Raw genomic sequence first — 13,299 nt, forward strand, 5'->3', positions numbered from 1 at the left:
AACCTAGGCGAGTCGAATGAATGATCGAATTAATACTAATTTTCTTCATTCGAAAGACCGTTGCCAAGAACGAAATAATTTGCTCACAATTAAGTATAGGTATCATCGCACAGGTGCATCTTGCACAGCTCAATTTGGAATATATCAAAATCACGAAATCATTCGTTCTCAGCTATGGGCCTTCAGTAGATCGCCCATGTACCTATATCATTAATCAGAATTTAGAGCCTGATTGTCTAAACCGCCTACAAGTTTTTACAAATTCAGGTCTGATGTGTATGGTTCTGAATAAATTCCGATCTAATTGTCAATGGTCAAGGAAATCTATCCGTTCTATCTGACATTTTCCCGTAACCAATAAACATCAGATCTGTATATATCAATGCCAATAGACAATCAAGTTCTGCATTGTTATGTCTAATGTTAATGTTATCTGTTGGTTTGCTGAAGCGATCGACTCCACGGCGGTAACCAATAAGAATCCGCGGCTAAGTCTCACACAGGCTAGGTTTCCTCCGGCGCTTGTATCGATGTATCTGTACCCGGTTCACGACTGCCCCGCACAAGTCCAAGGCGACTGTTAACGAAGTCGTGGTGCATTCATCACTGCTTGGAACAAGCTAAAAACAAATGGCGTTAAAGATAAAGTATTTAACGAAGCTATGCTTTATTGTCAAAGAAGAGAATATTGCCACATCGACACTCCCCAATGCGTCATATGGATTGTAATGTTTCATGCAAAAGTAAAAATAAAAAAAATAACAATAAATAAATAAAAAATATTGACGTTTTGGACAATACTGTGATTGATCGGCACAATTTCTGTTTAATAATTCAGAAATAACTAAAAATACTAGGTAATTCGACGTCACAAAGTTTAAAACACGTGCCAGTCAATATTTATATCCATAAACGTGATATCCGGCTAAAAGTTAAAATGTTTAGGCTAGTTTGCTACCTATTACATAAATTTATAACCGCATTAGACTTTGCACTTGCGCCACGAGTGGTCGCCGAGACCGCTCTGCAGGCTGCATTCTGACCGGGGTTTCTAGATAACCACGCCATCACGAAGAAACGAATAAATGCATTTAATTATACAGTTCACGAGAAGAATGCAGGGGCACTGCCGTAATGCGGCGTTGTGATAGCCAGCCAGGGCTAATTTTTTAAATGACTGCAGATAAAAATTTGAAACACCAACGGCAAATGTCTTGGCTTGGTGCGTGTTTATGCAATATAATACCTACTGTGGGGTACTTTAAATAGCATAAACCAAAATTTAGGACTCACTTTGATGTTGCAGTAGACGGTCTTACTAGCAGGGGTTCGTCAGTCAGAAACATTCGATATTAGGATTTTTTTGATATATTTGACTCTGTGATGATGATCAAATTAATCTTTGAGTGATTTGAGCGTGTCATGTGCGGCAGCAGGCAGCGGGGTTGTTGAAATTCATGATGTGGTGGCAACGCTTACTAGTTTTTCGTGATGCTAGTTTAGTTTAGCGTTGCCCTGTTCTGAAATATGCTATTGGATTTAATGTTAACTTAAAATAAAGGAACAAAATACGTATTCTTTGTGTGTACATATACTGAAGCACAAAACACAAGCTTTGAACACTTTTGCGCCAAATGGAAAATTAGAATTTCGCGCTTTTTTTCTACTGACAAGTTTTGTATTTTCATATATAAAATATGGAACACATCATATAAATTATCTACGCTCGATTCGTCCGCGTATAAGTCGTTAAATTGACCTCTTTTCCTTCTCGTATAAAATTGCAACACCGTTTGTATATTCTTGAGGAATGAACTAAGAGAAAAATATGTTGTGCCCTTTAAAAGGTTTTATATAAATTACCAGTGCGGTAAAATGTATACCGATTATTTATAAAAAGCAGTTTCGTCACAAAGTAAATAGCGGCGGCGCGCGCTGGAGCAGAGAGTCCGCTCAGTACAAAGTGCCATTTTCGCCGCACGCACACAGACGTTACATTTACAGGCGTTCTCGGGCACTCTCGGGCAGAGCTTAGTCGGGCTGTGCGCGCGTTGCTCCTACCTACTGTATGTACGTCAAAATTTAGTCTCTAAGGAATGTAAACATGATAAGATGTATGTATAAACGAATCGATGTATGTATGTCTGTAAACTTATATTACCTACTCCTTTTTAAAATTCGAAATTAATACAGAAGCAACCCTAGTGAGTCGGGCAAGTTTAGGTATGTATTTTCAAGAAGGGCGGGAGCGGACCGTCTGTGGTTTCGTGTAACTTTTAATTATTAACTCTTGAAAAAATTAAAAGCCTAACCATAAGATTTTATACCATTTTATGTGAAAAATGCCCTACATTATTGTGGAAAAGAGATGGATACTCTTCAAACTGCTGGATAGATTTTTATCGAACAGCTAAGAATCACCGCAAATCAGCTGCTCGCTTTTACATAAAACTGCATAGTATCCGTTTAAAAGCTACGATTCCACAGACAGATACATAAACCTACTTACTAAATTATTTAAGAACTATCTATAGGGGTAATTGTGTGAATATTGAGATCCCAAACCTTGGGAGCCTAATCTATTTATTAATCGAGTAGGTAGCTTTTATCTACGGCTAACAAACTAAATTTCTACAATCCTTCAATTCTCATCCACTCATATACATCCTCAAGTAATGTGAAAGTATGTGGTAGTACGACGCAAAATTTCACACGCGTTCGAAAACATATGGCCCAGTTGTGAAGATAATTGGGTCAGCCGAGTAACCTGCCGTTGGTACGTTCGAGCATTGTTTTGCGCCACAGATCACTCTCCTACTACATTTAATATACCTACATGTATCCTAAGACTCGCGACCACGATATATTCACGCTCCGAATAAATACAATGTGAGAGTTCAACCGTCCAATTGACGTACCTAGGTTTCCTATAAATATCAACAACAACAACCCATGCGCTTTTAGTCTTTATTTACTTGTAAAGCGAGTGTTTGTATTTACAAGATTCGCTTTACAAGCGTTATGCGGTGTCTGTGGGAGGTAGTGTATGTACTGCGGCGCGGTGCGCGCGCGCAGTACCGTTACCGCGGTCAAGTTCGGCTTATTGTGGCTACTGCCGTGGAGCTCTGATGCCTGTGACATACGGCCTCAATGATGTGATCGCAATTGTCATCCCATTACCAAACAAATAACCCATACTAGCATACTTATAGTGACGTAAAAATATTATGGTACCTACTGTAAAAGCGAAATGATAATATGATGAGGAATTTTAACGGAATTTTCGTTTTTAGGGTTCCGTAGTCAACTAGTCTGTCTGTTCCCGGCTTAGCTCGCTGATCCTGCTAGTAAGCTGCAATTTGGTATGGGTTCATAAATTAATCACGCCAACAAAGCTGTAAAATACAACTATAAAAACGTTTTTTAGGGCACCTCCCCTACACGTGATGTGGGGTAAAAAAATTTCTCGCCTTAACCCTATGGTCCACACCATGTATCGTTGAATAGGTTTTTCAAAACGAATAGGGGTCTTCAGGAACATTGAATATTTTGTGAACATTTTGAGAAATAATCGCTCCGAATATAAACATTTACAACATCCTTTACGAGTCAATTTAAGATGACTTTAAATATTTTCTCCTGTATATTAGTTTTTTATTTATATTAAGCTAGTCCCATCGTACCTTAAACTAAATTACAATCATCTACGGCCTGACAGTATACTGGCTAATATAATTATACACTAATAAATATACCTCCTTTGCCTCTTCTGAGTTTGGTGTCGCCAGGATGCTTTGAAATGCATCTACATCTAACCTATTAAGATTTATTGACTTCATCAATATTTGTCTTTTACCTTCGTTCCGCATACATTCCACCAATACATGTTGAACATCCTTTACAACATTGCAACCTTCGCAGTTCGGGGATAGCTCTTTTTCATCATAAAAGCGAACTTTTTTAGAGGAATGTGTCCTGAACGAAGTCTTAATCCTGTCTTAATCAATTTCCTACTTATCCTAGCACTCATAAACCGAGGAATATGAGGAGGTTCATATTGCAGTATAGTATTTCTTGTAATGCATTCCAGTTAATACTAGTGAATAATTGTTCTTACATTCGAATTATGTATTTATTAAAAAAAACCTGATGTACTCTTTTTCATTTTTATACGTTTTTGGAATACGAAGGAAATGTGAATACATTTTGAACGCGATTGTGCATCGCTAAACACATGTAGTTTTTATGAAAATTGGTTTAACGGGACCCAGTTGCCTCCGTCGGCGTTGTCAAATGCACTCCACGGTGAATTTTTCGTCACATTAATTATGTTTTTTTTTTTCACTTGTGTGACAATTTTAAAAAAGATAATAAATACAGTTTTTTTATTTTGTTTATTTTTATTTTTACGAGCCTTTTCCTAGATTAATTCAATACCTATAAAATCCCGTTGACTTCTTATGGCAACAAATAAAATAAAGGTGTTTAGAAGGTGGCTAAACAAACTGATGGAAAAACGCAACTAAATCGAGTTTGGCTTCTGTCTCTAGTTAAGATGAAAGTGGAGGACCCGCTCGAAATCGCCTTTTCAGACAAACGTAGTCCTCATTTTCCTCTCTGGGTATGAACATTATTGAAAATATTTTGACACAATTTGTTGTATATCAACCTATGCCCCTACGTGTGATTTCTTAATTTTTTTTAATTATTATAAGTTAGGAGCATTTATGAATTTGTATGAAATACGTTATACGCTCCTAATTTTTACAATAATCAAAAAATCTAAAAAAGTCAAACGTCCCCTACATTACCTATGGTTCATGTGCATCAAATTAAGTAAAAATACTTTCCATAAGTAATGTAAATATCCAGAGAGGAAAATGGGGACTACGTTTGTATGGAGAAACGGCCGTCCTCTTTTCTCTTAAGAGACGTGAAAAGCTTGGTAGGGGTACAGTCAACAATCCGTGTATAAATAAATGTAAAACTACTAATGGTAGTAATTTGTAAAACATTAATACTTAATACTTCGAATATTAGCAAGTTAACACATTAGTTTCAAGCTACTAATATTTTAATCTATTTTGAAAAACAATTGGATACACTAACACTAAGCCCCAGTGTATTGGTGCATTCACAGTAAATGAAATGCAAACAGGCCTAAAAAAGAGGTTAAATGTAGAATTGACACTCCATAAATTAAATTTGAATAGGTGCTATTAACTAAATTAATGACAAGTCGTGGCATACCGGAACGTTGTTACGGCTTACTACCTCTTATGACCGCGATCGACAGTCACGGTCACTAATTACAGTGATGATTGGTCAGTTCATACTTTTAGGTCAGGTTTTGCTTTCTATTTTATTTAACATATAGCTACATCATTTCCAACGACACATCTTTGCCGACAAATAAGGCAGAATAATGGATGGGCATGCTTCGTTGCAATTGCAAAGTAATTTTATTTCTTGCTTAGCAGTTCCATTGTGTGGATCGCAATACGACTTGATAACCCTTTCTTTCCAGATAGCATTAAGACGTAACCCCACTGTGTGTGAGTGTAGGCAGAGACGGCTAACAGGAAATATGAACTGTAATTTCATTGTACGAAGCAGTGTGGTAAATAATTACACAGGTCAGATAGTAGCGCATCCATATTAAAATTACCTACTACTAAATAATCCATTTGGAGGCGGCATGGGAACGCGAAGCTATTGTATAGTTAATGAAAATCGGGTACATGCATAATAGTGATAAGGTCACGTTGATTACTTGATTATTAGATATGATGATTGGCTTTGATTCATTAAAATATTCTGCATTGTTCGATGTTCTCCACCAGTATTTGTACTATAGTAGTTTTGGTTTAATTTTTTAAATGAATTATCATAATTCTTAAACTTGCTGAACGATGTTATGAGGTTATGACAGAGATGGCCGTGTGAAGTAAAAAAATATTACAGTAGCATGCCATTATGATATTCATGTGGCATTACGTTGTTAACGCGACGCTCTAGTTCACTGTTATAACGTGAAATGCTTTTAGTTTTCGAGTTAGCAAACTGTAGTTATGATCTACCGGCGATGTCGGAAGTAAGTAGGTTTAACCGTTAAATTGGGCTATTTGTGTACGCATCTTGTGCGCAGCGGTAGTTGCACTATGCGCGCCTCCGCGATACGCTCTTGCGCATCGTGATATAACTGTTACAATCATTATGTGACATATGAATCACATCACCGTGTTCTTCTGCTCGTACGTTAATTGCGATCTGCATACGGCATAGGTAGTTACTGTTCTGATGCCGTTCGGAATTTAACTGCTTCCTCCGTCCCGTTTGTGATTATAATATTTATCTCGTTAGTTCACACAGCATTAAAGCGCCGGTTTGTAGCGCGATTAATAACTAACAGTCAAATTGATTTCAAAATTGCCTCGTTAATGGGAAGTTTGTTTTATAGATAGGTAGGTGTTTCGTAATTTAACGCCTTCATAGAATTGAACGTCTAGTTTTAGAAATATGGGTTCTTTACTCATTTGGTTGACGCCGGTCCAATAATAAATATGTAGGTGGTATACTTATTCTATACTTTAACGAGCAATGTATAACAGAGATGGAATAAAGCGTGTATTTTTGATACGGCCACAATGACATATAGTATGCGCCAGTAGGTAGATATAGTATAAGCAATGGAATGAACAAACTTTCACATGATTTGTTAAAATTGACAAAGAACATATCGGGCCATGTTGAGTGTAAGGTTCCTATGCAAAACTTAATGCTACCCATGCAAAATTATACAAATAGGCTCTTTTAGACTAAAATGTTATTTTTTTATAAATCGTTTCATGGTACTAATAAAATCTGTCTTGACTTTTGTGGTTTTATTAAAAATGCTTTCTGTATGTTTGTATAACCAATTACGTCTCAGACTATTTCCTTGAATTTTATAATAGTGTAGTTTACGAAGATGAGATAGGAAAGCTCCTTTTACCTACCTACTCGTATCTATGATCTGGTCTAATCGGTTACAATATACCTACATATATACTTTTAACTCATTTTCTCATCTTAGCCCTATCCCGGTTGAATTTCACCTAGCTTAGGATCCGTATGGCAACCAAGGGAAATGAAACCGGTTTCCTCAAAAAATCTTCCTCCGGTTTGAAAAAAACAGCGACTGGTACCTAAACATCAAATGGTTATGTACCTTAGAAAATTTGGCAGCCTTTGCATGGTTACCTAATGCTTGACTGGAATTGATACGTTAGCATATAGTATGAAATTACAAATCCCACTACAGGTGGATCGTTAGTGTTAGTCGCCTTCAAGCAAAAATTAGTAAAGCCTGACCAGTAATATATGATCACGCACCATATTGCGGAATTTCATTGCAACTATTTTTTTATACTAAACTGAACTGTTACCTTATGCATGAGAATAACAGCGCCCTCTTGACAATGATCATATATTTCTGATCGGACTTTAAGTCGATTGATCTGGAATATGTGTGTCATTCCGGAAAGAATAGCGTCTTGCAATGAAGTGGTTGTGTTAGTGCGAATGTGTATCAATACACTGTCTAAGTTTTCGCTGGGAGAATGGTCGGCTAAGTCGTCGGGGCTGGTGTTACAGGCGAGGTAACTGTTCCAGCGGCTTCCGGCACGACGCACAAGCCGTGCAAGGTGAGTAAATATCAAGTTTGCGTTAGAAACGCTATCATAAATTGTATCTTTGAGTATATTCCTGTTAGTAAACAAATCTCTTCTGCTTGAGTTCGTCTTGATAAGCTTTTTATGTAAAACTGACGCATATAACAAATTCACGAACATCAAAAGTGGTTACTTTTACTTGTGATTGATTCGAGTAGCGGTAACATTTTTTAAGTACCTATACATAATTTATCTCGTACGTTTTTTGATTGAGAAAAGTAATGCAGATTTATGCGCAATTGCATGATCTGAATGAACGTCTTAAATACCTATAGTATTGAGTTGTTTTCAATGTATACTCAATTTACCTTGCTATTGAACATATCAGATCGTGCATAACGTTACAGAATAGTGGAAAGCTGTTCAAATCATTAACTATGTATAAGAATATTTCATTTCGTTTCTAAATAGATAGTACATACAACAATCGCCTTACTTTCACGTTTACAAATGATCATTCATTCGGCTTAATAAAAAGACTAGTGAAAGCGATATTGCGATGCAAAAAAGTAAATGAAAATTCGTGTCACTGACTTTCCTATTAGCTTTCGTGCTTGCAACCGCGGTGATCTTGACCCGCATTCGAGTTGCAAATCACCGGAAGTGAGTTTCAGCCGGTGATGGGCGGCCTCATCAGCCTAATGTGCCGTCGCAGCCGGTCCGCGCGCGTGATGCTTACTCCCTCCGGCCGGCAAATGAACGATCTTCTTTTTTCTTAAATTTATTTTACACTTCTACTACAATGTCATAACAACTGAAACGACTAATTGTTCTTGGATTTTTTACACTGGGAGTGCCTATGTCTGAAAAAGACAAATAAATAAATAAATATTATAGGACATTATTACACAAATTGACTAAGTCCCACAGTAAGCTTAATAAGGCTTGTGTTGAGGGTACTTATAAATACTTAAATACATAGAAAACACCCATGACTCAGGAACAAATATCCAAGCTCATCACACGAATAAATGCCCTTACCAGGATTTGAACCCACAAATACAAACACACAAATATTCGATATAAATAAATGTTGCTTGACAGTAGTGCATAGTCCTAAACTTAATGGCGGAGAGAAATTTAAATAAGTAACATAATACTTGCAAGTACCACAGACTCGGCCTTTCGATTTTACTCATTGTACATGATAACAATACCGTCGCATTGTACACATAACTTAAGGAATTGGGACGGTGAGCTTCAGATCAGAACTATGTCGGAACGTAGTATGAACTTTTTGCCAGACTTTCTACGAAGTATTCTTGTTTTTATTAATTCCTATCGTCTTATTCTCTGAATGCGGCCGAGTTTACTTTCTAGAGTGTATTAGCACCTTCATATCTAATGTTTATGATGGATCTTATCAAACAGATTCTTTTCAGTAATATATTGCCCGGCTGATTCCATAATAATCGTTTCTCGATAAATGGTGGATAAATGTAATAACAATAGAATAAGTAACTTTTTTATGTCAGCTAAGCCGGACTGGTAAGCGGTCACGGACTAAGACGCTTGCAACCTGTACGAGTACATCCCTTTTCTTAAGAGACTTTTTTTTTCTTTTTTTATACTACGTCGGTGGCAAACAAGCATACGAGTTACATGCACGTTGCCGACCCTAAACTACACAGTATTTTAAGAAAACGTCGGCATCACAGAGCTCACTCCACGGCTGGACTGATGGTGGGAGACAATTTCTCTAAAATCGCAATATCTCATTAAACATGCTTTCCTTAAATTTAGCATTTTTAATAATACATCATTAAGATTCACATGAACCCGCTGCTAAAAATCTGCTCCCATACAATTGAAAAACGACATGTTTAAACTTAGAACCTCTTAGCCTTCGGAGAGACGTTGGCCCTCTATGCATGATATACCGTCTGTATAATGAGAAATGCTCCGAAGAACTTTTTGAATTGGTGCCATCGTCTTGCTCTGCATATCCCACCAAAGGAGCAAACTCGTTCCCACTTCTTAGATACATGGCACACCAATAATATAAGCAGGAATTTTCCTCGTTTCTTCCCAGAACGTGCAGAATGTGGAATCAGTTACATCTTGAGGTATTTCCGTTGCGCTACGACATGGGGTTTTCGACTAAGAAGGCGGTTTTCAGGGTTTTCAAGGTTTGGCAACGCTTCAGTTGCTTATGTCAATGGGCGATGGTGACCGCTTCCCATCAGGCGGCTCGTCTGCTCGTTGATATGAAATTTCGCATGAACATTTACGTAACTTATATATGTGGCATTATTTATGAAAAGGGACCTTATTGTCAATGGCGCTTAAAAGTCGAAGCGCCATCGACAATAAGGTCCCTTTTCAAAGGTAACGTCACATATATGTTAACTGGAAGAGACTCTTAGGGATGTTTGCTGAAACGCGCGTCGATTGCTTTCATACAACTATGCGCAAACGATGCACATCCCTGGTGCGCCGGGTGCGGGCCAGCCCCAACCCAATCCTGCGTTCGATTGCCGAGAGGTTTGACAGCCCATATTTGAGGCATTGTGATGATATGCATGTTTCTAGAAGTACCTATTATGTCTAACCACTAAGTAGGTGCTTCTAAAAACATAGCTGTCTTAGTAATTATTTAGTAATAGGTTTGTACATATTGACATAGCTGTAAGTTACTTGAATTAAATGATTTAAAAAACAAAAAATTGGGATAAGCTTGCCTTTGTACTACACAATTATGTTCTATCTGATGCTATCAATATTATTACAATAAAGTGTTTACTTACTTACATATATCTGGTACCTACTAGATTTAGTTACTTTAACATTGTTGTACTTACACTGTTCTTAGCTTTTGTATATTAAACTGCTACTCGCTCTAATTTATTTTTATTACAAGCACACCACTTCGTACTTCAAGTGGGGAATGACCACTGAGCGACGGGCCATAACTCAATGGCAGCTCGTCATTTACCCCAACGTACTCCTAACCTACTATAATTTGTAAAGCCCGACCAGAAATATATGAAAGGGCGCTGTAATTCTCATGTATGGTAACAGTTTAGTTTAGTATAAACAATTTAGTTCCAATGAAATTCCGCAATATGCCGCGTGATCATAATTATATTACTGGTCAGGCTTTAGATTTAGACTACTTTACATAGTTATATTAAATGCATTGTATTGTTCCCAGGCGTTGACTCGGCAGCATGAAGGGCGGAGCGCTGCGGTTGCCGCAGCTGGTGCTGTTGGCCCTGCAGGTTTCCTTCGTGCTTAGTGAGTAGCTATTATATTTACAAACTATTTACATAAAATTCAGCGTTTGCTCCGCAATATGTGGATCAAAATGTGAGGGAGTATACATATAAGTAACACTTACAATTAGTATAACGAGAATAAATGTCACTAAAGAAGGTAACACAATCATACAGGGTTGGGTATGGGTGTGTTGTCGTCGTATTTCTTTTATCTAGTCATACACGCTACGCTGATTATCCTCTTCTACTTTAATGAGATTTGTTTTCTTTTTCCATAAATGATTCATACTTGCACCCTTTTTCATGTTAAACGTACATTTATTTGATTTCTGTACCTACGTAAAATTTGGTTGTCATAATGGTGAAATCACAAAGGTGAATGTGGTAAGTAACCAGAAGTTGGTTAGACCAGTCTATAAGTACGTTAGAAATTGGTTTACGGAGTGCACATATACTTAGGTACAAGTAGATACATGTACAAGTTGCGGAAAGTTTCAAAAAGTTGGCAATTATACACCGTGTTTTTATTGAATTCCGTTAACTTCGGTGTATTGGTAAGTACGTTTAAGGAAACTAATTGGCATAGTTATTTTCCAAAAACAAACACTAAACACTAATCAATATGTGAACGGGCCCTAAGATAAGTGTACACACTCGTAAGGGCTTTATAAGATAAAAATAAAATATTGATTATCTCCGAAATGGAGTTAATTAGAATACCGGTGTCTTTGAGAAAGGTACTTAATTTAAGCTCAGGAATGCACCCTTGAAATTAACGCAAATAAAAAAAAAACACGGTGTAGATGTCGGGGATTTCAGGAAAAAAATACAGGTATCAGAGGAAACTTTTATTTTGCAAATGGAAAATTTCATATATTGGACGCTAAAAGCGAACCGATTGTGACGTAGGGTAAATCGTCAATTACTGGCCACCCTTCAATAACTAGCCATCTTATATTAAAATGAATTATGTTTAGATAGGTGAATAGACTTTATTTTTAGTAGGTATAAGGTGATGTTAACTGGTAAGGTGGCTAGTTTTTAAACACTGGTCAGTAATTGAAAATTAATCTATTTTACGTGAAATATTGTCATCTCTATGACTCATTTTCGTACAATAAATTATTTGCATTTATAAAATATGACATATATTCGAATATTTTTCAAGTAAATATTTTCCAATTTTGGAAAACTTTCCGACAGCACATAAATATATACAACTTAGTCTTAAGTCTTAATTGACAATAAGCGTTTGTTAACAGGCCGAATCGCGTTCGAGAAACTTACGGACGTGGACTTCACGGGCACGGCGTACTACACGGTGCGCAACCTGTCCCTGTACGAGTGCCAGGGCTGGTGCCGCGAGGAGCCCGACTGTCTCGCTGCTTCCTTCAGGTTAGTACTACGGTTAACGCTTATAGGTAACATTGTCCACGCTGTTAACTGACAATTTGTAAACCTTATTAAAGAGGCATAAGTCTTTTTATTATTGTTAAAAATGAGTCAGAAGCAAAAGCAACGACCTCGGACTTTTTTGCTAATTGTATTGTACTGCAAGTTCATGGGACCCGATGTAAAACAATCGAAATGGATGTTCCGCATTCGATAAAAGGAGGAGCAGTCAGTACGGCTACCCCGGCCTCGTAACGTGTTCTTGACTTTGTTAATAGGTAGTTAAAAAAACTTCAGTGTGCGGTTCCGTAGTTACCATTTTGTTAGAATAGGCTATACGGGGGCTATTAGTAAGTATCATTTACGGTAGAAGAAATTTTACTTATTTTTTATTTTATTTTTGCGGTTTACTTTAAATAATGTTGGACTGTTCTTAGCAAAAGTATGTACAATTTAAATAAAATCAAATTTACTTGAACCGCAAAATGCTAAAAAAAACAATTTCATTGATCGTACATCACAAGCAGGGAATACCTTCGCAGCGTTTTGTACGTCATTTAACTAAGAAGAGAAGACTTTTTGCAATAACTCAAAAACGGCTGGACCCATCATGTTCGCTATATTTATCATTGAAAGTATTTATGAAGCTTTTGTTTTGCGATTTTTATACTTTTTTTTGGACCCACGGTTCTAAAGTTAAAAGGGGACACATATCTTTTTCTTTCGAAAATATTAACTTTATGTAAAATGGTTGTTGGAGACCCGTATTTATTTTGAAAGACCTATCCAACAATACCCCGCGTCATTGGGTAAACCAGAAAGAGTAACATTTTGATGGGGTAGCCTAACAAATGTTTATTGCAGTTTTTATTTAACCGTTATGTCTCCATGTACGATTTATGTATCCATGCCAAATTGCAGCTTTCTAGCACTATTAACGAACACGAAGCAAAGCCGCGGACGGACAGACAGACGAA

At 37.0% G+C, this 13,299-nt stretch overlaps 1 protein-coding gene across 1 annotated transcript in view; it reads left to right on the plus strand.

Annotated features, from left to right (window-relative positions):
• Positions 1 to 13,299, plus strand: part of LOC133522776 (uncharacterized) — a 75,091-nt gene that overhangs the window by 25,395 nt on the left and 36,397 nt on the right. Inside the window, exons 3-4 of the mRNA XM_061858231.1 lie at positions 10,867 to 10,949; positions 12,193 to 12,325. Of these exons, the coding sequence (XP_061714215.1) occupies positions 10,883 to 10,949; positions 12,193 to 12,325 (200 nt within the window). The 5' untranslated portion in view covers positions 10,867 to 10,882. The remainder of the gene's footprint in view (positions 1 to 10,866; positions 10,950 to 12,192; positions 12,326 to 13,299) is intronic.

This window comes from Cydia pomonella, chromosome 1 (assembly GCF_033807575.1).
Source record: "Cydia pomonella isolate Wapato2018A chromosome 1, ilCydPomo1, whole genome shotgun sequence".
In the NCBI taxonomy this organism is placed as follows: Eukaryota; Metazoa; Arthropoda; class Insecta; order Lepidoptera; family Tortricidae; genus Cydia; species Cydia pomonella.